Source organism: Neopsephotus bourkii, unplaced genomic scaffold (genome assembly GCF_033783945.1).
Source record: "Neopsephotus bourkii isolate Nb327-2 ecotype Australia unplaced genomic scaffold, CSIRO-AGI_Nbou_v1 NB_962, whole genome shotgun sequence".
Taxonomy (NCBI): domain Eukaryota; kingdom Metazoa; phylum Chordata; class Aves; order Psittaciformes; family Psittacidae; genus Neopsephotus; species Neopsephotus bourkii.
Genome location: NW_026901456.1, coordinates 10038986 through 10062614, shown reverse-complemented (window position 1 = coordinate 10062614; position 23629 = coordinate 10038986). Strand labels below are relative to the sequence as shown.

At 43.0% G+C, this 23629-nt stretch overlaps 1 protein-coding gene across 1 annotated transcript in view; it reads left to right on the top strand.

Moving 5' to 3' along the window:
* LOC133215318 (amine oxidase [flavin-containing] A-like) overlaps window positions 1–16505 on the top strand; it is a 38686-nt gene extending 22181 nt beyond the window's left edge. Inside the window, exons 5-15 of the mRNA XM_061359290.1 lie at window positions 781–872; window positions 3859–4000; window positions 5772–5921; window positions 7250–7409; window positions 8649–8745; window positions 10059–10112; window positions 11060–11117; window positions 11550–11647; window positions 13095–13206; window positions 14587–14649; window positions 15149–16505. Of these exons, the coding sequence (XP_061215274.1) occupies window positions 781–872; window positions 3859–4000; window positions 5772–5921; window positions 7250–7409; window positions 8649–8745; window positions 10059–10112; window positions 11060–11117; window positions 11550–11647; window positions 13095–13206; window positions 14587–14649; window positions 15149–15304 (1182 nt within the window). The 3' untranslated portion in view covers window positions 15305–16505. The remainder of the gene's footprint in view (window positions 1–780; window positions 873–3858; window positions 4001–5771; window positions 5922–7249; window positions 7410–8648; window positions 8746–10058; window positions 10113–11059; window positions 11118–11549; window positions 11648–13094; window positions 13207–14586; window positions 14650–15148) is intronic.
* Window positions 16506–23629: the final 7124 nt, after the last annotated feature.

Genomic DNA, 23629 nt, shown 5'->3' with positions numbered 1-23629 from the left:
TAAAATTCTTACACAGTAAATGCCTTCAAAATTAAAGCAGTACAGCTGCAGACCTTCCTGTGCACAAAAATTAGCCTGGAACATCATGCTATCTTCCAAATATTTACCAGTTGCCTTATAATCTAGCTTCAAACCAGGGACCCTACCCTACAATAAACTTCAAGCACAGCTAACAGTATTCCTGCAAAGTTCATTGGGTTTATGTGGTTTTGCAGAATCAAATTTGTCCATGATACTACAATTTTTTGTAAAATAATGCATGTTTTTTACAGATTCAGATATGTATTAGTGTCATGACATGTCATGGTACTTTGATGCAATGGATTACTATTAAGAATTTAACAGTCTAAAAATAATTGAATAGTATTTAGGGATTTCTGCTCCCTCTGTATTTGACAGAGAGACATAGGGGCCTTTGAATACCCATCTGACTGAATCTCTGACTGGAGAAACAATTTTTCCCTCAGCTATGAGAGGATATCAGGACAAATGAATTAGAACAGACACCTTGCTTCTGGACAACTAAAGGCCAGATGAGTCCCAACATAAGGATGTAGTTCATCAGTCAGCCAAAGTCAGATTTGGTGGTCACAGTACAATTCATGGCCAAAGCTGTGAGTGGAAACTATTCCATTTAGTTAATTTATTCCAAATTTACAGGGGGACAAAAGCAACTTCTGGTCAATACGTCCATCAGCTAACTAGCTGTTACTAACTAGCTACGACTAGGCAATGATACAGTACTAAGTAACTTCTTGAATATTTCACCTCTCTCTCCAGATTCCTCTAGAAGCACCATGGGACGCTCCGCATGCTGAAGAATGGGACAAAATGACCATGAAAGAGCTGATAAATAAGATTTGCTGGACCAAGTACACAACTCTTCATTCACTTTGAAATCTAGCTACTATCTAGAATGACAGTGGCAAATTCTGGCATACAGCTGAGTACAATAGGGGTACATGTGATGACAGTATCTCAGATGAGGCTGGTGTTTGTGATGCGCTGTTGAGGGGGTGATGGCCTGTAAAGGACAGAGCTTGGTTTGGTGGGCAGGTGGGATTAAGGTACTGGAGAAACGTGGGGTTTGCCTCAGGAGGCCCATGCACACAGGAGTGACAGTGTGGGCTCTTCCCAGCATGCTTTCACTTCACACAGTTGGAGAGCATGGGCCTTTGTCTTCACAAAAAGAACCATTTATATAAAACTCCACTTTATAGGCATGAATAAAAGCCACTTGCAGGAGCAAATACTGAGACAGAAGGAGATGAGGGGGCTTCCCCAGCCCCACGGTGGGCTAGGAGCTGAGTGATGTCCCCTGACTCTTGGCTAGGTCCTCTCCTCCATTGTTATCATATGCGTCTGAGTTTATCATGTGAGCTGCATCACATGTATCAGGGAGCAGGCAGATGCTGCTGGCAAATCACAGAGCAGCATGCCATACCAGAGGGCAGCTGCTCTTCAGTGGTCACTCAATGGATAGGGCAGTGTGAGACCTGAAGAGTGGGAAGTGAGCAGCTGTTGGCTCTGGAAATTCTGGAAAAGTTCAGATGCTGTTCCTTGTTTCAGCAGTAGTGCCTGGTGGGCCACCAAAACCCTTAGAGAGAAACAAAGCAGCTGAAGCAATCTTTCTTGTTTCCTTTCCCTTCCCTGGCTGGTTTGTGCCTTAGCCTGTTGAGTGCTGTGGGTTCATCCCAGCAAGCCTGTTGCTGGGCTTGTTCAGCTCTGCCCACTGTAGTACACCCTCCCTCTGCTCCTGGGAAGCTGTCCTTGAATGACAGCCAGCTCTCCTGGGTCTCTTTGTCCTACGGGTATTTTCCCATGAGATGGTGCCAAGCAGGCCTTTAAGGAAGATAAAATCAGCTCTTCCAAAGTCCAGGGCTGCTATTCTGCTGTTTGTTTTACTACTTTGAGGGTTTAAAACTCCACAGTCTCATGGCCACTGTACCCAAGGCTGCCCTTCACCTTTGCCTCATCCAACAGGTCTTTCTTGTTGTGAGTAGTAGGTCCGAGAGCATCAACCCTAGTTGGCAGGAAGAGGGTCCAAGTTGTTGTATCACCTAGAAAATGGCCTGTGTGTTTTATATGTGTCTGAGGGACCAAACGGTATGAATAAAAAAGCCAATGTTCAGTAAGAGGTGATAACAACTGGAAATACACTTTTCTTCCTTTTCTTTTTCAATTAATTTTTTTTATAAAGCAAAAAGAAGTGTACTCATGTAAGCTCATGTCCCCTCTTGCTGTGCTATCCTCTGTGCTATTCTGTAACACTCTCCTCCCCTGTGTATTCAGTAACTTCATGTGTGCAGCTGAGCTGTTTGCTCTTTCATTCTGACTGTGGTTTAGCCCTATGCCTGCAGCTTCCTGACCAAAACGTTCCATTTGAAATTTATTTTGCTAGGTTAAATCTTGCTCCAGCTCCATGTGATATAGGGTACAGCTGTTTGGACTTGCTCTCTACGGCATTGTGGTTTGCTTTGCAATTAGTTTAATGAGCCATTTGCCTGCAAACTCGGTTACTTTGAACTACGCTTCCTGTTGCAAGTGTTCTGGCGTTTCCTCTGCTAGTTCTTACTGTTCCTCTTAGTCAGGGAGACAGTAGAGTAAAAGCAGAAGTTATAGTTTATAGTGACCTCTCCTCTAACATGCTTGTCTGCAAGACTGCTTCTACTACTGATGGTTTTGTGGCACTTTAGTTTTAATGGATGAGCTCAGCTGAAACATGTTTAAAAACTCAGTAAATGTTATTTTAGATCTTTAAGCCAAGGCAGATTTTTCTGCAAGTAGTTAAAAACCATAGCAACCTAAAATTAAAAAAAAAAAACAAACAAACAAAAAAAAAAACCAAACTTCTGCAACATTTTCTATCTGACTTGGGACAAGATTATAAAAGGAAATTTGCTTGTCATGTGTCACAGATCGGCATCTTCTGATCCTTGAGACTCTTCATATTTCTTAGGTGTGAACCTGTTACAGCTGTTTAGTGTCTTGATGCTTTCAGGATTGCAGCAGAGGATTCTTGCATGCAGAATGTTTTCATACCCTGGCTTAAGAAATAGAGTTGACTTAATACCCAGGGAAATGAAGTTATGGAAGTTTATATGTTACATGGTTTAGTCTAGATAACCTTCAAAATTCCTTCCTTTAAGATGATTATAAATTAATGTTTTATGAAACTTCATCCAAGTCAAAGACATTTCATCTTCTTTGCAAAATGATCACAATTCTTTTAGCAATCTGTAACCACAAATGAAAGAAATGTGAATAGCCAGGTCCTCATTTCCTGTGGCTGGAACTGTTTACATTCATTATGGTAGACAGCTGGTCCTCTCCTTATGTTTATGGCAATGATTGCCAGTTTGGTTTCTCTGGGTTATTTACTATGTCTGATTTTTGGTTTCACAAAAAGTCTGTGTAACAGTGTTACATAGGAGATGGAAAACTTCTTGGCTAGTTGAGTCCTTCAAGACCCATCATACCTTGGAAATGATGTGGCCGATGGGCTCCCCATGGAGATGAAATCCAGAAGAGTTTCACTAATAGGTTACCAAATGCATTCTTATGTTGAGAAAAATACTTGTTCTGATGAAAGGAATAGCAGCTGGGAAACTAAAGAAAGAACTAAGGTGAAATCAGCAGGATTTCATACGGAATGGGTAAGTGCTTTGGGCAGAGGGGGGTACTGATATAAACCCACTAAACAGACTTGCTACAAATAAAAAGTGAGGCACACAAAAATCACCTTGGCTTTTCTGACTTTGGAAAAGCAGCCCTTGTTGAGAATAACAGAGAAAAACCTATAAGCAGTCAGGAACTCACGTTAATCACTGGCTGCTTCTGCTTTTGTGTCTCATGCAGAGCTGTTAAAGAATTTGCCACTTTCTTTGTGAATGTCAATGTCACGTCTGAGCCTCAGGAAGTCTCTGCTCTCTGGTTCCTGTGGTACGTGAGGCAGTGTGGGGGCACAGCCAGGATTTTTTCTATCACCAATGGAGGCCAGGTATAAAATGTCTCATATTCTTCCTCCTCTCTTGAAACCATAAAAAGCAAGTGGAGTGTTGTACTTGTCAAAGTCCTGCAGTTAATGAAAAGAGGGCAAAACACCAAGTGCATGCAGCACTGGAGACACTTGTGTTCCCATGGACTGGAACACAACGCTGTACAATGAGGAATTTTATTAGCTAGGTTTTGGGATAAACTGGAACAGCTTAGTCAACAGTTTTTTCCCGTGTTCACTTCAACAGAGTTCTTTTGTTGCTATTTTGTTGCTTTTTTTGCCTATGTCGTCTATGGGTTACTTAGCACATTTGAATGTTTTCAAGACTTCAAAGCAAGTGTACTTCAGAGTGCAATACTGGTTTTTGGCATTGAAGCCTCTAATGACAAGAATTGGGATTAAGTAGCAAAAGACCCTTCCTTCTTGGGACAGCTCGCATGGCAGCATGTTTTATGAGCTACTTCAGAGTGTTTCTCACTATGGTTGTGGCAGGTGCTTGGTTATGTGCAGAACATCATGGTTTTCATGTGATTGTTCTGAATGGAGTTTCAGAAGAGGGAAGGGGGTGCTGGAGAATTAATTTGAATGGAGTATATCAGCACTTTTAACGAGCCTCTTACTTCAGTTAATGCAGCCTCAGAAAGCACGTGTAGTGTTTCAAACTTCAGCTACCAACAGCAAAACCAGCAACAGCGTCACACCTTTCCAAGTGTGCCAGGATAGGGAGACATTAAGGGAATTTGCCTGGAGAAATGCAAAGACTCCACCAACATCTGTCCATTGGGGTAAGAAGAGGCAACCCTGTGTCAAGGATACAAATAGAGCTGCCCTGGAGTAGGAGCAAGACCTGAGAGCCTTTCTCCCCAGTAGCTCCTCATTTGAAACATTGCAGCCACGTCAGCAACTGCTAGACATTGCAACAAGAATTAGAAATAAAATTAATCCCAAGATACTTGTACCTAAACAAGACCTGGAGAGGGGAAAGCCAGCCTGGGAAGAGCACTTCCATTTCTTTGTGGCCAGATGAGGCAATCTGTCTTGGTTTCTACCATCTCTCACTCTCCCCTCACCCCAGTACAAACCCGTTGAACAAAAATGCTAAGATTTTCTGACTTAGTAGCCATGACGAGTCTTACAAGACTTCTTCAGACAGCCATGTCAGTCTATGTAGAAGTGAGCTGCTTGATATAATGCTGGTGGCTAGTAGATAAAAGAGTGCTACTGCTTCCCCTGAGCATCTGCACAGACATTGCAAGGAAATATGTGTCACAGGTTGTGCTTTTTTTTTTTTCAGACAGCAATGTCTTCATGCCTTCCAGGGACAGATAAAGCTCATTTTCTGCTGCATTTGAGGCCAGACTCAGCTAAAGATCTGTCTTGCTCCTGCACTGGTGCAGGCTTTACTGTATGGATGCAAGCTGGTGTCTTTGTCTCACAAGAGGGTTTTGGTAGCATAGTGATGTGTAAAACACTCAAAACATCTTTCAGTGATGTGATATGTTTATACTAGCTAGAAAACCTGCACTGTATATGTTTGTTCACTGAGCTTCAAGAGCCTTTACTCCAGCAAATTGAGGAAACCATTGCAAATATGGCTTAGACAGCAATCCCCATGGAGGCTCAGGTTTATGCCGTTGTTCTTCTAAAAGTCTGCACCACTTTATGCACCTTAGGATCTGACCTGGAGTTTCTTTATTTTAAGCAGAAGTCCTATTGAATGTCATCATGATTAATGCTGGTGGTATTTTTGTTTGTGTTTCTGTTTATTTTTTAGGAGAGGAAGTTTAAAGGGGGGTCTGGTCAGATATCAGAAAAAATAATGGAACGCCTCAAAGGCAGAGTCAGACTTGAGAGACCTGTGGTCCGTATCGATCAGACAGGTGATAATGTCATTGTGGAGACTCTAAACCATGAGATATATGAGGTAATTTGATCAGAATAAAAGTAGAGTATGCATTTAGTGGGGGAATATATCTGCTGTAGCTCTTAGACAGATGTAATCAGGAAGTACCATTTGTGTGTGTCCATTTCTCGGAGAATGCTGACACTCTGTGAAACCTGTTTTACAGATTTGTTTATGACTGGGTCTCTTCTTGGTGTGCTGCTAGTTAGTTTCTGTCATTACTCTGTCTCTTGTGTCTTAATGTTTTCTGTGATTATTTATTTTTACATTTTAGTTCTGCATTCAGACCATTTCAAAGAAAGGAAAAATAATGTTTCTCTTCATATAGAAGTTTGTGGTTTGCAGAACAACAACAAAAAAAGACATTTCAAACACCCTTAGTGAGATCTGGCCTCTGTGCAGTGGTGCTGTGAAATTCTCCGTCAGTAAATGCTTATCTGCAGTGGCACACATAAGGTGGCAGCTCCCTTCTGAACACAGAGCTCAGCCTGCTACAGGGGTTTGTGCAGGACTACCAGGGTCTGCAAGATCCCCATCTTGCAGATGGCAGTGTTCCTGGGATATTTGGAGAATGTTAGGAGAAAGGGAAGGGGCTGTTTGAAAGAGGAGCTGGTCTAAGGATGTCCTGGAGGAGGGACTCGCCCTCAGCCGCGAGTTTTTAAACCTCAGAGTAAAACCTCTTGCTTCTCCCTCCCTGCTGGCTGACAGAGGGCCAAGTTAGAGGAGACAGGATTCCTGCGTGAGAGCACCTGAGAGCAGAAGCGTCAGTTGTTACACAGTGTCACCCTGAGCCCTGAAACAGTGTCCTTCATCTCTCCAATCAGACACAGTATCTGAAAGATGGATAGAGTATGCTCACGAGAGCTGAACTCGCCATCAGTGTTGCTTGCCCTAAAGTTGTATCCTGTGAAAATGCACAGAAGTGATTTTTTTAGTTGTTGTTGTTGTAACAGCTTATAATGTAGAAATTATAAGCTGTTGTAACAGCTTATAATGGACAAATGTGGTTCAGATTTTTCTGGCCACGATAAAAGGCACTTTTACCTATGCTGTAAGATCTATCTTTTCCTATTTCTCATTTGTCTCCAGCCAAGTTTTGGCTCTGGTCCTGTAGTGTCTGGAAAGCTGTCAAGAATCAAACAAAAAAATATGCTTTTCCCATCTCCTTTCTCTGAAATGGCAGAATTATTTTGATCACCTGGAAATATCAGTGTGGGAAAACTAAGCAATAGAGACAGGGGTGGGAAATCTGTTTAACAACTAACAAGATCATCTTTCGAAAGTGTCCTGCAGGGTGAGCTCAGTGAGAGGCAGTGCCTTGTCTGTTCTGACTGTGTTCTACATTTCAGGGCAAGTATGTGATCAGTGCTATTCCCCCAGTCCTGACAACGAAGATTCATTACAAACCAGAACTGCCACCAAAGAGAAACCAGTTAATTCAGCGTTTGCCTATGGGATGTGTCATAAAATGCATGATGTACTACAGGGAAGCCTTCTGGGAGAGGAAAGGTATATGGGGAAAATGAAAGCCTTGGGAGCCCCATGCTATGAGAATTTTGAAGGTCTGCTCTCTGTTGGGAAATAAATCCAATGGGGGGTTAAAGGTGCAAAACAGCAAAACCAAGCACACAGAAAAGTGAAAGGTAAAGCTCTTAGAAAGGAGAGCTCTTCCTCCAAGCTTGACTGCACACTTTGTCCCAAGGATGGGGCCAGAAACAAACAGAATCATTGTTGCTTGCTGAGGAGGGATGACTTAGAGAACAAGCAACATTTCCCTGGGAAGCATCACTGAAAGCTGCAGCAGCAGTCCCTGCTTCTCCCTGCCAGGGACAGTTAGTGCAGCCAAAGAGAATTTATAGCAGATCACAAGGAAAGCTTAAGGTGCAAGCAAGATCTTTCCCTGGTTTTAATCCTCTGTTCTATAGACTTGATTAGCTCAGAGAGCTGGAAAACGTAGGTTAGCTTTTTGTTTAACTCAAGATATTTTTTCCACGTGCTGCAACATCTTGTGTTTCTCAGCTTTAACTGATATAATTTCCAGAACTATTTGTATGAACAGATTAGTTTCCATTTCCTGTGTAATGACACTGAGAATTGTACTGGGTGAGAATATTTCTTAATCAAAAGAATATAAGTTTGCATGTTCCAGGGTATAAACCAGCCATCAGGATTAGAAAGAGATGGAGGCAGGTTTATACATTGCTATCTATATGGGAATTTTTGCATGTTCATCTGAACCATGTAGTGATGTGATACCACATTAGATGACCCATGCTTCTGCTACAATGCTGTTATGGGACACCAATCTGACAGTCTTACCATTAGCAAAATCAATACATGGTATAAATTTGAGCCCACTGTGACCAGATGCAATTACACTGGGTTTTGTTGCTGCTGCTGTTGTTTTGGCCAAAGTTACTCATAGTTTTTACTAGATCTGTTTATTTTAATGTTTATTGCCCTCAGTATAGAGAGCCAGAGGGACCTGCAATAATCCAAAGAAATTCTTTACTAAGTAATACTGGAATTTAAATATGACTTTTATGAGTCTGTGTACAAAATTTCCCAGAGTCAGAGGGAAAAGAGGAGAAAGCCTGTTACAAAACCACTTCAGACATGTAGGTATTACTGGTGACAAAGGAATTACTGTACAGTTCCTTTTTGGATATTCTTCCTTGCTCATTGCTATCAAAAATAACGATCAACAAGTTTCTCTGGAAATAATTTTGTTTTCTTTCCCTTCATTAGGTTATTGTGGTTGTTTTGTCATTGAGGATGAAGAGTCTCCAATTGGAATAACCATAGATGACACAAAACCTGATGGATCTTTCCCTGCCATTATGGGGTTAAGTGTTTCTAGCCTACACTAACAGATGTGTATTCAGTTTTGTATGAAGGAGTGGGAGGAGAAGGAAGAGGGGAAATGGCCAGGTTACCTCAGTGGTACTCACTCCCACAGTCTTCATAGATGCAGGAGAGTACTTCTGACAAGCATCTTACTCCTCTCTAGTCCATGTAACTTTTTAGGTGAAGCTTCTGCTACAGATAGCTTAGTACAAAGGAGTTGGTTGGGAAAGATTTGCTGAAATCAGCTGTAGTTCATTCATGTAGTTTCTTCATGTAGTTCATTCATTTTAACCATTCAGGTAAGGGTTTCTTTGTTGTTGTGGAGTAGATCTAGAAATAAATCCCTTTCTCACCTAGCTTTATGAGCCTGTGTTTGGCTTATGTTGGGCCTCGTGTTTAGTGCCTGGGCCAAAATGAAAGTGCAGCTCTCCAAGAAATCCTAATTTGCCTCCTTTCCCCATTGTGCTGAGGCAAGGCAATGAACATCAGCTGATGATTGAGTGGGACAGCAGCTGTGCAGTGTAGAAATGGGAACTCTGAAGAAACTGCCAAGTAAAAAAGTTGTAGTTTGGACAAGCAGGTATGAAACATAGGGAATAGCTAGCTTTTAAAATAGGTTGTGCCAATGTGAGCAAACAATCTTTACAAGTGTTTCCACTGTTGAGTGAGACTGCCAAAAAAAAAGGCCAATATAAATGTCAGGCAACTACTCCTTAAGTATCTGTCAAGGAAAGCTTACCACTTCTATTGTACTGTGCATGTTTATGACCATGTTCAAGGCTTAAAAACTTCCATGGCCTGAGAGCAATAAGCCTTCTCCAAACCCCATATGGCAGATAGATTCCTGCTTTTCTCCCTGTGGATTTATGCAACTTTCTAAAAGAGTGCAGGAGCATCATCCCCCAAGTGTCTCCACTAAATTTGGATGAACTAATTACCAAATATGTTTCCTTCAAGCTGAATAAATATTGATCCCAGTTCTTAACAGGACTGGTCCATGACACTGTGCAGTGCTTGTCAGAGCAGCAGGTTCCCATCACCTGCTAACACCAAATGACATGGGCAGTGGTTTGGCCAGCTGTGTGCAAGTCTTCAAAAGCTTAAGAAAACCCAGGGTCTCCATCCATTTGGATAAGACCTAGCTGTAAGAGGGTAGGCAGTGCAGGCTAGTAACTTGTGATTGTTATGTAATGAGGTATGATGAAAACAATGTTTGATAAAAAATGTTTGGATTAATTTCTAGCAAGACCTTGCAAATCAGCTGGGGTGCTAGCACTGAGTGGTATTTACATGCCATATTTTTCTTTTCAGTTTCATCCTTACCAGAAAAGCTGTTAAACTGGCCCATCTCAGTAAGGAAGAGAGGTAAGAGTTCAGAAACTGTAAACATTTCAGAAGCCAGTCAGTTCTCTGGAATAGCTCCCCACAGGAATATGTTTGAATATATGTGTGCATACTCATGTATGCACATTCTCAGTGCAACTACTAATATGGGATCTGGGGCAGAGACTGAGCTTTTAGCTTAAATGGGCCAAGACACTAATGCTAATAGTCACCCAGGTAGGGATGAGTTTCCAAGTCCTGTCCACTCTTCTATGTTATGGCATAGCATCTCTGTGTCTTTATGTGAACTGGTGAGATTTTTCCTACCACATTCCCAAGCTGCATCCTGACTGAATGATGCTTCACCCTAGGGATATAGGGAGCACTGACATGCATAGTTTCTGGTGTCCTTCACATTCACACCAGGCAACAAACTTTTTAAACCTCCATGTTTACAACAGCATGGTTTTTCCTTTAGCCTGGGAAATGAACGAACAGTACTCTCTAAATGGGATTTTGGGTACACATGCAAATGAAAAAGGAGCTCAGCTTAGGAGTGTGAATGGTTTTCTCCAGATCATATTTTGTTGAGAGCTATAGTAAATCTGTAGAGATTTTGCTGATTTATGTTGCTTCTCTTCTGGTCTTACACCAGTGAACATGAGAATGAATTGGCTCTGCATACTAAAATAACTGTACAAAGATTTATTTTTTTTTAGAGCTCATTGCCAAAATCAACCTTAATTTCACATTCCCTAGGTCCATTTTGAATGTCATATTTAGACATCAGCATTTGAAATATTTATGTTGAGATAGGAACATGAAATCAGACTTAAAAACAAAGCCAAATTCAGCTTTCTGTCCAGTATATTGTAGTAAATGTGATGTTTTTATAACAAAAGGAACAGCGGAGACATTTTTTTCCACCTTCCTCTTTTCTTTTCTTTTTTTTTTTTTTTTTCCGTGACTCTGATTTTATTTTCATATAGGAAGGCGAAGATCTGTGAGGCATATGCCAAGGCAATGGGGATGGAAGAGGCTTTACATGTAAGGAATGAATGCCTGTTTTCACCTCTGTTGTACAGTAATGTTCCTCCTTTGTTCTGGAAGAAGGAGCCAAAATTCTTGGTACCTAAATTGTGTGCCTGAAATTGCATATTGTTCCATACAACCCGTGCTCTCAAAGGGAGGGCAGCAGCATCTAGTACAGGAAGAAAAGAGCTGCCAGTCTCACTCTTTACAGAAAGGAGAAGGAAGTGCATGCTTTAATTTGCCCTGTCAATTCCCCATGGGAGGCTAGTGCTTCTGTAAAAGTGAAAAGATTTGTTTTGTGCAGATGGATAGCATTAGCCAGATGACAGGGTGCTCTTTTGACAGGTATCCTTAGCCTGTTTTTCCCCCACTTAAAAGGAAATTTGGATTTTTATTTCCAATTTCTCTGTCACTGTTTCACTCTCTAATGTTTGCTGATACTTACAGCCTGTGCATTATGAAGAAAAGAACTGGAGCATGGAACAATATTCAGGGGGTTGTTACACAGCGTACTTCCCACCAGGCATAATGTATTCTTATGGAAGGTAAAACACAGAATTCTTTGCTTTCTATTATACATTTCTTAGCTCGTGCGAAATTATACAACTTATGCAACAAACTTATGGCATAGGTAGCATACTGGGGGAATGCCAACCCTCATTCTGCTTCCCTACTCTTCAGCTAATAAGGATCTTACTACTGACTTTAATAGCAGCAGTGGTTCTCTTGTGACTTCCAAGGAAAGAAGACACAGTCACAAGGGGACCTGTTAGAACCACAAAAACTTTCCCCACTAGGCTACTTACAGTATTTACTGCTGCACAGTATTTTCAGCAGATCCCTTTAATGCTTTCTAAGACCTTGATGGCACACATTTTGGACAGATGAAAAGTTGTCACTGGCGGTAGGTGAAGCATGGGGTTCTGATAAAGCACGTTGAGTCACATCACAAGGGGAAGACATACTTTTCCCTTATATGAAAACTTATTTGCTCCTCCACCCAGCAAAGCCTCCCATGCTCTCCCCATGCAGAATTGTATTTCTGAAGGAATGCAGTAGATAATACTGATTAATATTAGGTATATTCCTGAAAAGTTTGTGGGAGGCATGGCTCAGCACCTAACAGGAACAACCAGACAAGTCTTGTATCCATAATCAAAGACCAGACAAACGATGCAGCACATCGCAGCATGAGCTCCACAGGATATCCATCATGGAGTTACATCCTGTCTCTATGCCAAAATGCATATGGGAAGAAGTCATCTTGTGCGTAGACTCTTCTGCTGCAGTTTATCTGAATGCTTGATGGGTGATGTCTCTGACCTGGGAAAGCTGGTGTCAGGCAGACAGGAAAAACCTAACTGGGGGTTAAGTGGGAGTCTGTAGAGCAAGCACATCTTTCTATGGGAAAGGGAGCTTATCACCTAGGGCTGGGTTAACTGGGATGCTTGTGCAGCTTTGCACAGCTGCGTACCTGGCTTATATGACTCTGCAGGGCAGATGCAACTTTCTGAACGATAAGGCCTTCAGCTGCCATCCCCTTTTGGCAGGACGTGCAGTCAAGCAAGTCTAGCCTCCAAATAGAAGCTGGTATTAGTGACCCATCACTGCAAAAACATGATTCACTTCCCATTGTAATGGCAGGATAACAACAAAGCTGCCATGCAGAAAACATAAATCTATCAGCTGCATTGTATTTCTGGAAGCTGTTTGGATTATCCTTTATCCCAGCACTAAAATAAGTCTCATATTATTTTGTACAGAAGCTGGCCACACTGATTTATGCCTTAGTTTTTCTCTTTCTCAGATCTTGAGTGTTGTGTATAGAAGCAAGTATGGTCCTGCAGGGACAGCTTATTGCACCATGCTCCCCAGCCCAGGTCTGCAGGAATTCTGGATAACTGAGAGCTCTATCACAGCCCATAAATTGCTTTTAGAAAGATCATCACCTTGCTGTTACTTTTCATCTTATATTCTCCACTTGTTTTGAAGGATCATTCGCCAGCCCTTTGACAGAATCTACTTTGCTGGCACGGAGACAGCTACCCAATGGAGTGGATACATGGAAGGAGCTGTACAGGCAGGAGAGAGAGCAGCCAGAGAGGTACATACTGTTGGTTTGCATTCAACATCTCTATTAAAAGGCTAAAAAGGATTAAGAACAGCTTGGAGGGTCTGATTTCGTGCATCACACCCTGCAATTGTGTAGAAGCTGCTAGAATTGATGGGGAAGAATCACAGAAAAGGATGTGAACCAAAACCTTTTTAAAAAAAAATGAAGAAACAAAACAAACAACTTTACTTATTTTGTTATTGAATAAAGTGAAACCGAGAATCTCACTCAAATCAGAACATTATGCAGTGTCTTGCTGCACTGGAGACTCAAAATGAAGCTCATGCCCTGTACCCCATGTCTAGAGGGAAAAAAACCTACAACCTAATGCTGCCCTTAGATATACTACCACAATGTCTAACAAGTTAATCACAGTATGCTTTAAAAGTAATTTAAGTCGTTATAAATACTTGCAGCTGTTTCCTATGCAGCAATTTGTAAATCTGAGCATTGTTCTCATTTTGATCAGTCCCGTCTGCTTCTCCTTTTGCAAGAGAGTACAGTTAGCTCTCCTTTATGAATTTGTAATGGGCAGCTCTGATAAGGGCTAAAGCTCCTCACAATGACACACACTGGGATAGGTTCCTAGCCACGGTGAAATCCCTTTACAGCAGTCTGGAGGGAAGGGGAAAAAAACACATTAAAGGGTATACATTACAGTTACATGGTAGAGCCACAGAACTGTTATTTAAGGGAAAAAATCAGCCCTTTGCTTCCGTTTGACAGACCATTGTATTTACCTTATAATCATCATTACTTGCTTTATTTCAAGTCACCTAATTTATCTTTTCTATTTTCCATGCCTGTGAGCAGTAGCTTCAAACTCCATGAGATGTTTCTTCTGGAGACACTCATTTGCCCTCAAGAACCTCCATGATTGTTACGATCAGTTTATTCTCAAGAAAAATCCTTTATGAGCTTTGTACTGCCAAGAGATAACTTCATGATGTATGCTTTGAAAGCTCCAGAGCTCTATTTCTCTTTTTTCTGCTTCCGTGATCACTCCTAATAGGCTTTGCATCTTGAGTGCATGGTGGTAACCTCACCTTTCCATTCTCAAACTGTCACATGAAAAAGCATTTATATTTGTACTCAGGAAAAATTTGGAAATAAGCATCTGGAGAAGTTGCAGTTCATGGGGAGTTCTGAGTCCTAATTTTTAGAAATTACTCTCTGAAATCACTATACATATTCTGTTTCAAAGCACATTCAGGTGATCATAGTTATGCCTTTTAACAGTGTCACCTTGTTCTGACTTGCTCTCTTTTTCCAAAACTGACAGTAACATGGGCTTTTTAAATTTTTCTCTCTGGTGGAAAAAATAAATAAATAAGCAAACAAACAAACAAATAAATAAATAAATTCTTGTAGATATTGCACAGAATGGGGAGGATCTCAGAGAATGAAATTTGGATGCCAGAGCCAGAGTCAAAGGTAAGCCAGACTGTTTCATTGTTACCCGATCAGGCGCACATCCCTCAGTAAGGCTGCAGTCCCTGCTTCAGTGACAACTGTGGGGCCTGACCCCATGCAAGGTTTTGGTTACCTCCCATGATGATGGGATTATTTTTTTTTTTTTTTTTTTTGTCTGAGGAATATGGTTACTCCTCTTTGAGGTGTGGATGGCAAAGAGCCAGGGACAAAGATTTCGGAGCCACGGGGACTCCAAAATGCAGGAAATCAGCCTAATTCTGTCCTGTCCCAGACCATGGTTTTAAGCCAAATGTAACCTCTTTCCTGTCACAAGTAAATCCATCTTCACTGCCTTGTGGCTTTTTAGGATGACAGAAAACAGGTGTTCCATAGCTGTGGCAGTCCTCTCCCCTGATCTGGTCCTTGGGGAAAACCTGTGACCTCTCCAACCTAGCATGGGACGTTTGCTGCCCCCTTGTTCACGCAGTGAGGGAGGGTAACCATCTCCTCTTTCCCCCAGGATGTCCCAGCCCTACCGTTCACCACCAGCTTCTGGGAGAGGAACCTGCCCTCTGTGCCGGGACTGCTGTGCCTGCTTAGCTCAACCATGTGTTTCACCTCTGTGGCTGCTGCAGGGCTGTTTGCCTATAAAAAAGGACTACTAGTTCGAAACTAGCAGGGACCACATGTCCGGTGAAAGCTGCATACTCCCTCTTCTTCCCTTTTACCAGATGAGTGCTATTTTTGGAGAGAAGTGGCATGGACAGCTGGAAAGGGCAAACGTTTTTGTGATTTTTCTTTTTAGTACCACAATTAAGGAATCAAATCTCCTGCCATTGCTACTGGCTAACCAGAAAAACGTCAGCTGTGGAGGTGTTTTTCAAATATGCCTTTTCCTTGTCCATTTGTTTTGATTGGACATGATAATACTGATGGCGTATTCCTGATGCAGACAAGGCAAAATGCAAATCACGCCTTTGTCAAAAGGCAAATGGGCTTTGGATAATGCATTCATTATCACTCACCACTTAATTTTTTACCACACAAGGTAGTAAATGCCCTTATGTATTCACCTTGGTTAGCAGCTCAGAATATCTGAAGCTATTCCCACAACGTCCCTGCTTTACAGAATAAATTCGCATGCCAATCAGATGTAGAATTGCGAAATTAATTTTCAAATGCCTTTGATTAATTATTAATCATCACAATGTGAAGCTTTACCATGAGCTGGATGAAAAGAGGTAATTAGCAGGAAGCAGCTCTCTAAACAGCAAGAGGAAGCATGAGTGGACTTTATTCTGCCCACTTTCTAGTGAATATCCATGCTTACCTATTCTGAAGTAGGTCTGCATCAGTGTGGCACAGCCATAGTGTGGTTCTGGCTTACTTCCTGGCCCAAGATCATTCAATCCAGCCCAGACATTTGCTGTTAAAACAGACTGAAATGAATTAGCAAAGTTAAAGCCCCTTCAAATGGCAGCAGGTGTTAGCTGCTGTTTTCCGAATGGCATCAGCTTCCTGGCTCCCTGTCAATTCGCTGCCCCTCATTTTGCTTGTAATCTGTACTGCCTTCCTCCAATAACGAGAAATATATTTGGGGCTTGAATTACTGCCTTGTAAATTACAGTAATTGGATGCATCTGCCTGTTCTGATCTTATTCTGTACATGATACACTTAAAATAATCACTTTAGTGTTTACTGAAGTCTGGAATATATGTTTCGCAGCATACCACTGTTTTGCAGTCTTTTTGCCTTGAAATGTGAGCACTGTGTGTGTCCATGGACTCGACTGTCATTCAACATGGGTGAGATGTGCCTTTCAATGGTCCTGAAACCTTGATAAGAGGAGCTCTTCTATAAACTTTTCTTCAGATTCTTTCTTGCCTATTTTTTTGTGAGTTTGTGGAAGATGGTGTCTCTCTACTGTGTTAAATCACTGGGCACATTACATGCAGCAGCCACCAACCTCTTGCTCTGCTTGACATTATCCATACGTACAAACCAACAGAAATACCTACCTACCCAAGATGACTTCACTCCTAGCCTCCACTTTAACCGCATTTGTATATCCTCTCACTTTTTTGTACAAAAGCCTTGTAGACAATGTAAGTGCAGACCTAGGTGATGGTGGGCTCTGAACCAGAAGCCATTTCCTAATGGAAAGAGTGCTTTAGGTGGCCCTGTGTCATCAGATGTGAGTGGGTGCTCTCGATGCCAGTGTTAAGTATCACACAGAAATGGCCATACAGACAGTACTTGTCTCCTGAGCTACTTTGTTCACTGCTCACAGTTATTCTGTGTGAGAATCAGCTAGCCACTACTGGTTTTTCTAGGGGAAAAAAAGCCTGAACAGATTATTGATAAGAAAACTGTCTACATTTTCAACTTCAAAGTTCCCATCTACATTTAATTTTGCATGCACTTCAAATTACTCTCTGTTGTGGTTTAAACCCAGCCAGACAGCTCGTTCACTCACTCTCCCTCTTCTTGCCCTCACCCTACTCCTGAAGGGACAGAGAGGAGAATCGAAAAGAATGCAACTCCCATGGGTTGAGATAAGAACAGTTTAGTAACTAAGGTATAACAGAAACCACTACTGCTACCAACAATAATAATAATGATAAAGGAAATAACAAGGGAAGAGAACACAACACCTCAACACTTACCAGCCGATAACTCGCCCCCCCCACCCTGACCAAGCACCGACCGATACCTCCTCCAACCCTGCAGTCCCCCTAGCCCCTTCCGGGTAACTCCCAGTTACCTCCTGGGCACGACGTGCTGTGGTATGGAATACTTCTTTGGTCAGTTTGGGTCAGGTGTCCTGTCTGCTTCCTCCTGGCTTCCCCTCCTCTCTGGCAGAGCATGAGGTTCACAAAGTCCTTGGTCAAACCAAAACATCATTGTTATCAGCTCTGTTCCCAGCCCGAAAGTGAAAACACAGCACAGCACCAGCTACCAAGAAAGAGAAAAATGACTGCTACTGCTAAACCCAGGACACTCTCACTTGGAAAGGAGTGAATAGTCTCAGTAGGATGCAGCAATGCACTTCAGATTACCCTCACTGGAAAGGAGCGAATAGTCTCAGTAGGATGCAGCAATGTTGGGTTTTGAACACCCTAAACTGTAGTATTAAATGCTTGTTTAAAGGGGTTTTGACAGATTGTTTGACAGGTCAGTTTATCATCCACCTTAGGAACATTTTAAGGGGGGCTTTTGTGTGTGTGGGGAAGTGACTAATGTGCATTGCTTTTTGACTCGAGGGCTCCCTGCTGAATATGTTCTCCTCAGTTTCAGCTGTTCCTTAGCAGGAGTTCCTGTGTGCTGGGACTATCCAGTCATGTAACCTGGCACAACCACAAAGCCTGTCTGAGGGGCTGGGGAGGGAGCTTGGGCTTGCTCTTGACAAGCCTTTTGTGGCATGAAATGGTTCTGCACCCTTACACACTTCCCCCAAGTGGGTATTTCCACCACCTGAAAAAAACACTGTCCATATCTGTTAAAAAAATTCATCTATACTTGTATTTGTGGCAATCAGAGCCATTCATTTTTGTGCTGACTTCAAACTTGACATCTGAATTTCATAGCTTTTGTGTGCACATGCCAAAGGGACCCCAAATCATCTCGAATACACCCATGAGCTGACACAATCCAGCCTCATTTCTTCCATGCACATTCCTATTGCAATATTGCAAGTTCAATTCAGCTGAACTAACCTCAAAATGTTAAACAGGGCCAGGTAAAATGTTCCGCACTTATCAGGGAAAAAGCACATCTCACTGCTGTGGGAGTGGTAAGTGGCAAATGAAATAAAAGAAGTTGATTAAAATTGTCATTTCTGAAACTCCTGCAGCTCCCAGGCACCATGCTGCTGCAAAGAAAGGGCAGCGTTTGTCAGCGATTATAGACCAGTTTCCATCCTGTTTTAATGCTCTTTCTGACAAACAGAACAATTTCCCTGTTTAAACATTAAACATTTAGCTTAAATATTAACAGCCTGGCATCTTTCATAAACCAATTTTGAAACAGAATGGGACTGAGCTTATCACTGCTGACAAGTCATAAAGCAAGCTGCTGCTGCTATTAAAACCATGAGTCTGAAGCACTGTGGAAACACTTGTTTCTGCTGGAGATCAAGCAGGGTCCTCACCCTGGAGTGGGACAGCCTTTGGTGACCTTCCCTGAGTAGGGGTGCTTAGTGCCCTAGTCTTTGAAGGAAGAGCCCTGCACTCCCTTGGCAGAGGTGGGAGATGCTCTGTCCTCTCGGAGTATGGGGTGAGATGGCAGAGGCCAAAGTCCACACCAAATCCCTCAGCAGCATGGGGGGAGCAGAATTGCATTGACATGCTCAGAAAAGGAAAAGCTTCAGGTAAAAAGGCTGCTTTTTGATGCTTGGAAATAAAGCAAACATCAGAGCAAGCACTGGCAGAAAGAGCAATGGAGGGGAAAGGGGGGGGGGGGGGAAGGAAAAATAAAAGACTAATCCTCCATGCTAGCAGTGAAATAAGAAGCACTATGGAGCAGATAGATCAGGTGGAGATGATGCACGTGAGAGAACCTGCCTTTTTTTTAATTAAGTTGCTAGGTTTTCTTACAGATACCACAGTAGCTGTGCCCAAGCCCTTCACAGCAGGTCACATAATTAGCCTGTCAACACCTCTGAGAGCCACAGAAATCAGCATCATGGGTGGAAAAACACTTCTGAGAGACTCTTGTGCTTCCCATTGCCTTTCTGCCCCTTTACCCTTGGCTGCAGTTCCTGCCCCTGCAGGGTAATATGGCTGCCCCCTCCCTGGCCTCCACCAGCCAGCCCCATGGGGATGGGGACCTTGGAACAAGACAGGCTGCTGGGCCACCAGGAGCTGGATGAGCAGGAGGTGCTGGAGCAGAGCTGCTGGCTGGTATTTGGCGTCATTGGCCCAGGAAGGCTTTTCTTCCCTCACAACCTGCCCATCACACAACCTCCAAAATGCCCAGCATGGGAACTGACAACCCAGATTCCTCCGGTTGGAAGCCCACTATGAGAGAGGTCATGAGGACAAAGTTCCAGGTTGCAGACTCTGCATCCTTTGGTGCAGTGGACATCAGCATCTCCCAGGTAAGGCAGCATCCCTCCAGCCATGCTCTAGCATGGAGGCAAGGACTAGATCTGACCAGATTCACCTGGGTTGTGCTAAAAGCACATCCAGGCTCAAGATACACTCTGAGCTAGCAAGTGCAGCTGTACTTGGTCTCTCTAATAGCTGTTCACCAGCAATACTTTCCAGTCCATATTTGATCCAGCTCCTGGTTTTACATTTGATCTCATTTCCCAGGATCAAATACACCCCCAAACACTGGCACAAATTAGCATTATATATTTGACAAATATACCATGCACTGTGATGTGCCAACACTGTGCAGTCAGATGGGCCATAACATGAAGGCTTCCCACCAGTGGGTTCCCATGTCCTCTTGACCAGGTTCTGCTGCCTGGCAGCAAGGGTTTTCCCCAGCCGGAAACCAAGCTGGGAACAAGCTAGTGACTGCTCTTAGGTTCTCTGCACAGAGCTCATCTCCCGGGTCCTGATAGCAGTGTCAGGACGTATGAAAGTGATCAAATTCTGAAAGTTCTCTTCTGTGGAAACATCATTTTCGTCGGTTTCCTTCTCTCCCTTTTGGACTGTTTCTCTCCCAGGAGCATTTGGAAACAATTTTGCTTTGTCAATGTTCCCTGCAACAGTTGCTTTACACACACACACACACACACACACACACACACACACACACACACACAAACACACAGAGAGAAAGCAAATTTCATCTTGGTAAAAATCCAGAAGGGGAAATTAAATGTGCTCTTTGTTATTGAACTGTAACTTCTTCTTTTACCACTTAGCTCCTGCTCTTGGCAATCAATGCTTCAGGCTCCAGTTGCAGTTCTTGTTCCACTTTTTTTCTTTGTAGCGCTTGGCTTCCCAGTTTCTGTTCCTCACTTCTTGCTCTCCTTGAGGTTTTCTTAGCCTCATCTTGCACAGTAGAGACAGAATAACCCAGGGCACATAGAAGGAGCAGGGAGAAAAGTTTCCTCAGCAAGAGTGCTTTACTTATGAGAGGAAAGGAAGCTTTAGCAGAGCCGTGCTGGCAGCTTTCAGTTGGGAAAAGAGAGATAAAATACGAGCCAGGCCTCCCTATGTTTGCACTTCAGCCATCATCCTCCATACCAAAGAGGCTTTAACCGTTTGGCTTGCTTAATTGCAGCACATGTTTCACAGTCATGAATAACCTAGGCAATAGTGTCCATTGTTAAATCCACCCCTCGATCACAAGCCCATCTGTATGTTGCATCTCTGCCCTGGTGGCCTGAAGTGTCATGGGCCCACCGTGTCAAAAATAATTCACATTTATGTTGCCAATCTAAGTCCATCTGAGCCACTTCAATCTTAGCAGCTTTATCTACTTCTTGGTTGTTCTGTTGTTCCTCAGTGGCCCGACTCTTGGGTACATGGGCATCTACATGACGTACCTTCACCACCAGGTTCTGCACCCGGGCAGCAATATCTTTCCACAGTGCAGCAGCCCAGATGGATTTACCTCTTCGTTGCCAGTTGCTCTGCTTCCATTGCTGCAACCACCCCCACAGGGCATTTGCCACCATCCGTGAGTCAGTATAGAGACAAAGTACTGGCCACTTTTCTCATTCAGCGATGTCCAGGGCCAGCTGGATGGCTGTCACCTCGGCAAACTGACTAGATTCACCCTCTCCTTCAGCAATTTCTGGAACTCGTCGTCGAGGACTCCATACAGCTGCCTTCCATCTCTGATGCTTTCTCACAGTATGGCAGGACCCATCAGTAAACAAGGCATATTGCTTTTCACTGCTTTGAACTGCCCATCTCCTCTTCCAAGTGTCCCAGGAGATGTGATATGCCCCAGCCTATAGCCATGAATGAGTCAGACAGAGGTATGAGTTTGGACTGCCTATGACCTTACTAAGCACAAGACAAGACAGATGTCCTTTGCTACCTCTACCTTTCTGCTGTTACTCTATGAAATGTAACTGTGAGCTCTACTGCTACTCATGGTACAAGAAGACAGCTTCCACTTGACATGGGGTTGAAAATGAAGCAAAGGACATAATTACTGCTCATTTTGGCATTGGACTTCCATTGGACATTGGTGTTCTGGTTTCAGCTGGAAAAGAGTTAATTTTCTTCCTAGTAGCTAGTGCAGTGCTGTGTTTTGTCTTTAGCCTGAGAACAATGCTAATAACAGACCCGTGTTTTAGTTGCTAAGTAATGCTTACCCTGGTCAAAGACTTTTCAGTCTCATGCTCTGCCAGTGAGGAGGGGCATAAGAAGCTATGAGGAAACAGAGACAGGACACCTGACCCAAACTAGTGAAAGGGGTATTCCATGCCACAGCATGTCATGCCCAGTATATAAACTGGGGGAGTTACCTGGAAGGGACTAGTCAGTGCTTGGTTGAGCTGGATATTGTTCAGTGGGTGGTGAGCAGTTGCATTGTGCATCACTTGTCTTTCTTTGGTTTTATCCCTCCCTCTCTTTTTCCTATTAGTATTAAAATTAGTATTAATATTAGTATTATCCTCCCCATCCCACCGGGGGGAGTAAGCAAGTGGCTGTGTGGTACTTAGTTGCCAGCTGGGGTTAAATCACAATACGTGGCCAGACCATTCACTTTAAAACTCTTTGGATTATAGCCTGAGCACCATTATTTTCATCAAAACCTTGGTTAAATCCAGGGTGTCCTGCTGAATTATGAAAGTCAGAGCCTAGCATTAAGGGGAGGCTACAGTTAGTAGATGCCAGCTGCAGACAGCTGTGCTGAAGTATGGCTAGTGTAGATCTGCTGCAGAGAGGGAACAGGCTGAAATAAAGGCTGCCATCTTCTGGTTATGTAATAGCAGTACCTTGTCGTCCAGCAAACAAAAATGTGACAGAAGCTTAACAGTGATTTGCAGAAAGGTCTCAGTGGGTATTGTTGCACTTGGTGCTTACCATCCCCTTTGGGTACCCAAAATATCAAACTCTGGACTAGAAACACACTAAAGGAAAGAGATGCAATTTCCCAGCTTCAATCCCCAGTTTTCACCCATCTCTAAACTCCAATATGTCACACTGGAGGAAGCAGGGAAAGGCAGGGTCCTCCCCTACCACCCCTGATTCACGACACCAGCCAGTTCCTGGAAGAAATCAGGACAATGAACTGGCTGCTGCAGTACCCCTCTGTACTGCAAGACTTCCTCTGAAGGGCAGCTGAAGGCTTTTCTGCTGCTTGGGACCATGTAGGAGCTGGAACAAAAGTGCAAGCGCAGATCCTAAGTGCACCTGAAAACTCCCCTTCTCTGGGAAGGGGGTTTCTTTGGGGGCAGTTTGCTTTACAAAGCTAGATAGAGGCATTGGCTCAACTACACAACCTCTGAAAAAGCACTTTGGACAAACTCCAGTTCATAGAGAAATTACTGGGAAATAACAAAGTTTCTAATTTATCCTCTTGTTCTACTTTGAGCTGAATTGGCAAGTGGAGGCTGGAGTAACTTCCCTTGATTTTGACTAAGTGTGAGCATGCATTTCAATTGTTGAAGATAATGACTGCAGAGCCTGATGGGACATCTCACAGCCTCAGACCTGAAATAGAAGTTTCCACATCTGAAATTCTAATGTAATTTCTACTAAATGCAACACTGCTGTGCAAAGTGTTTTCTTACAACTTGGAGCATATGCAAATTGGGAATGAACAGCCTGAGAGCTGACAAGGATGCCTCAGTGCATTATGAATACGCTTCCTTTTCTCCCCTCCTTCCCCTCCAAGCATCAGAGTGCAATGCTGATTCCCATTAGACAGTGGTTCAGGAGTCATTTGACAAATCCAATCAGCCAAATGCTGGTGTTTCTGTTGGGTGCAGCTTCCTCAAGTGCTTCTTCAACAAGTCTCTGCTGCTGCGGGGAAATGGCACTCAATGAGAATCCTCCCCTAAAGTTACTGCTGGCCTTCAAT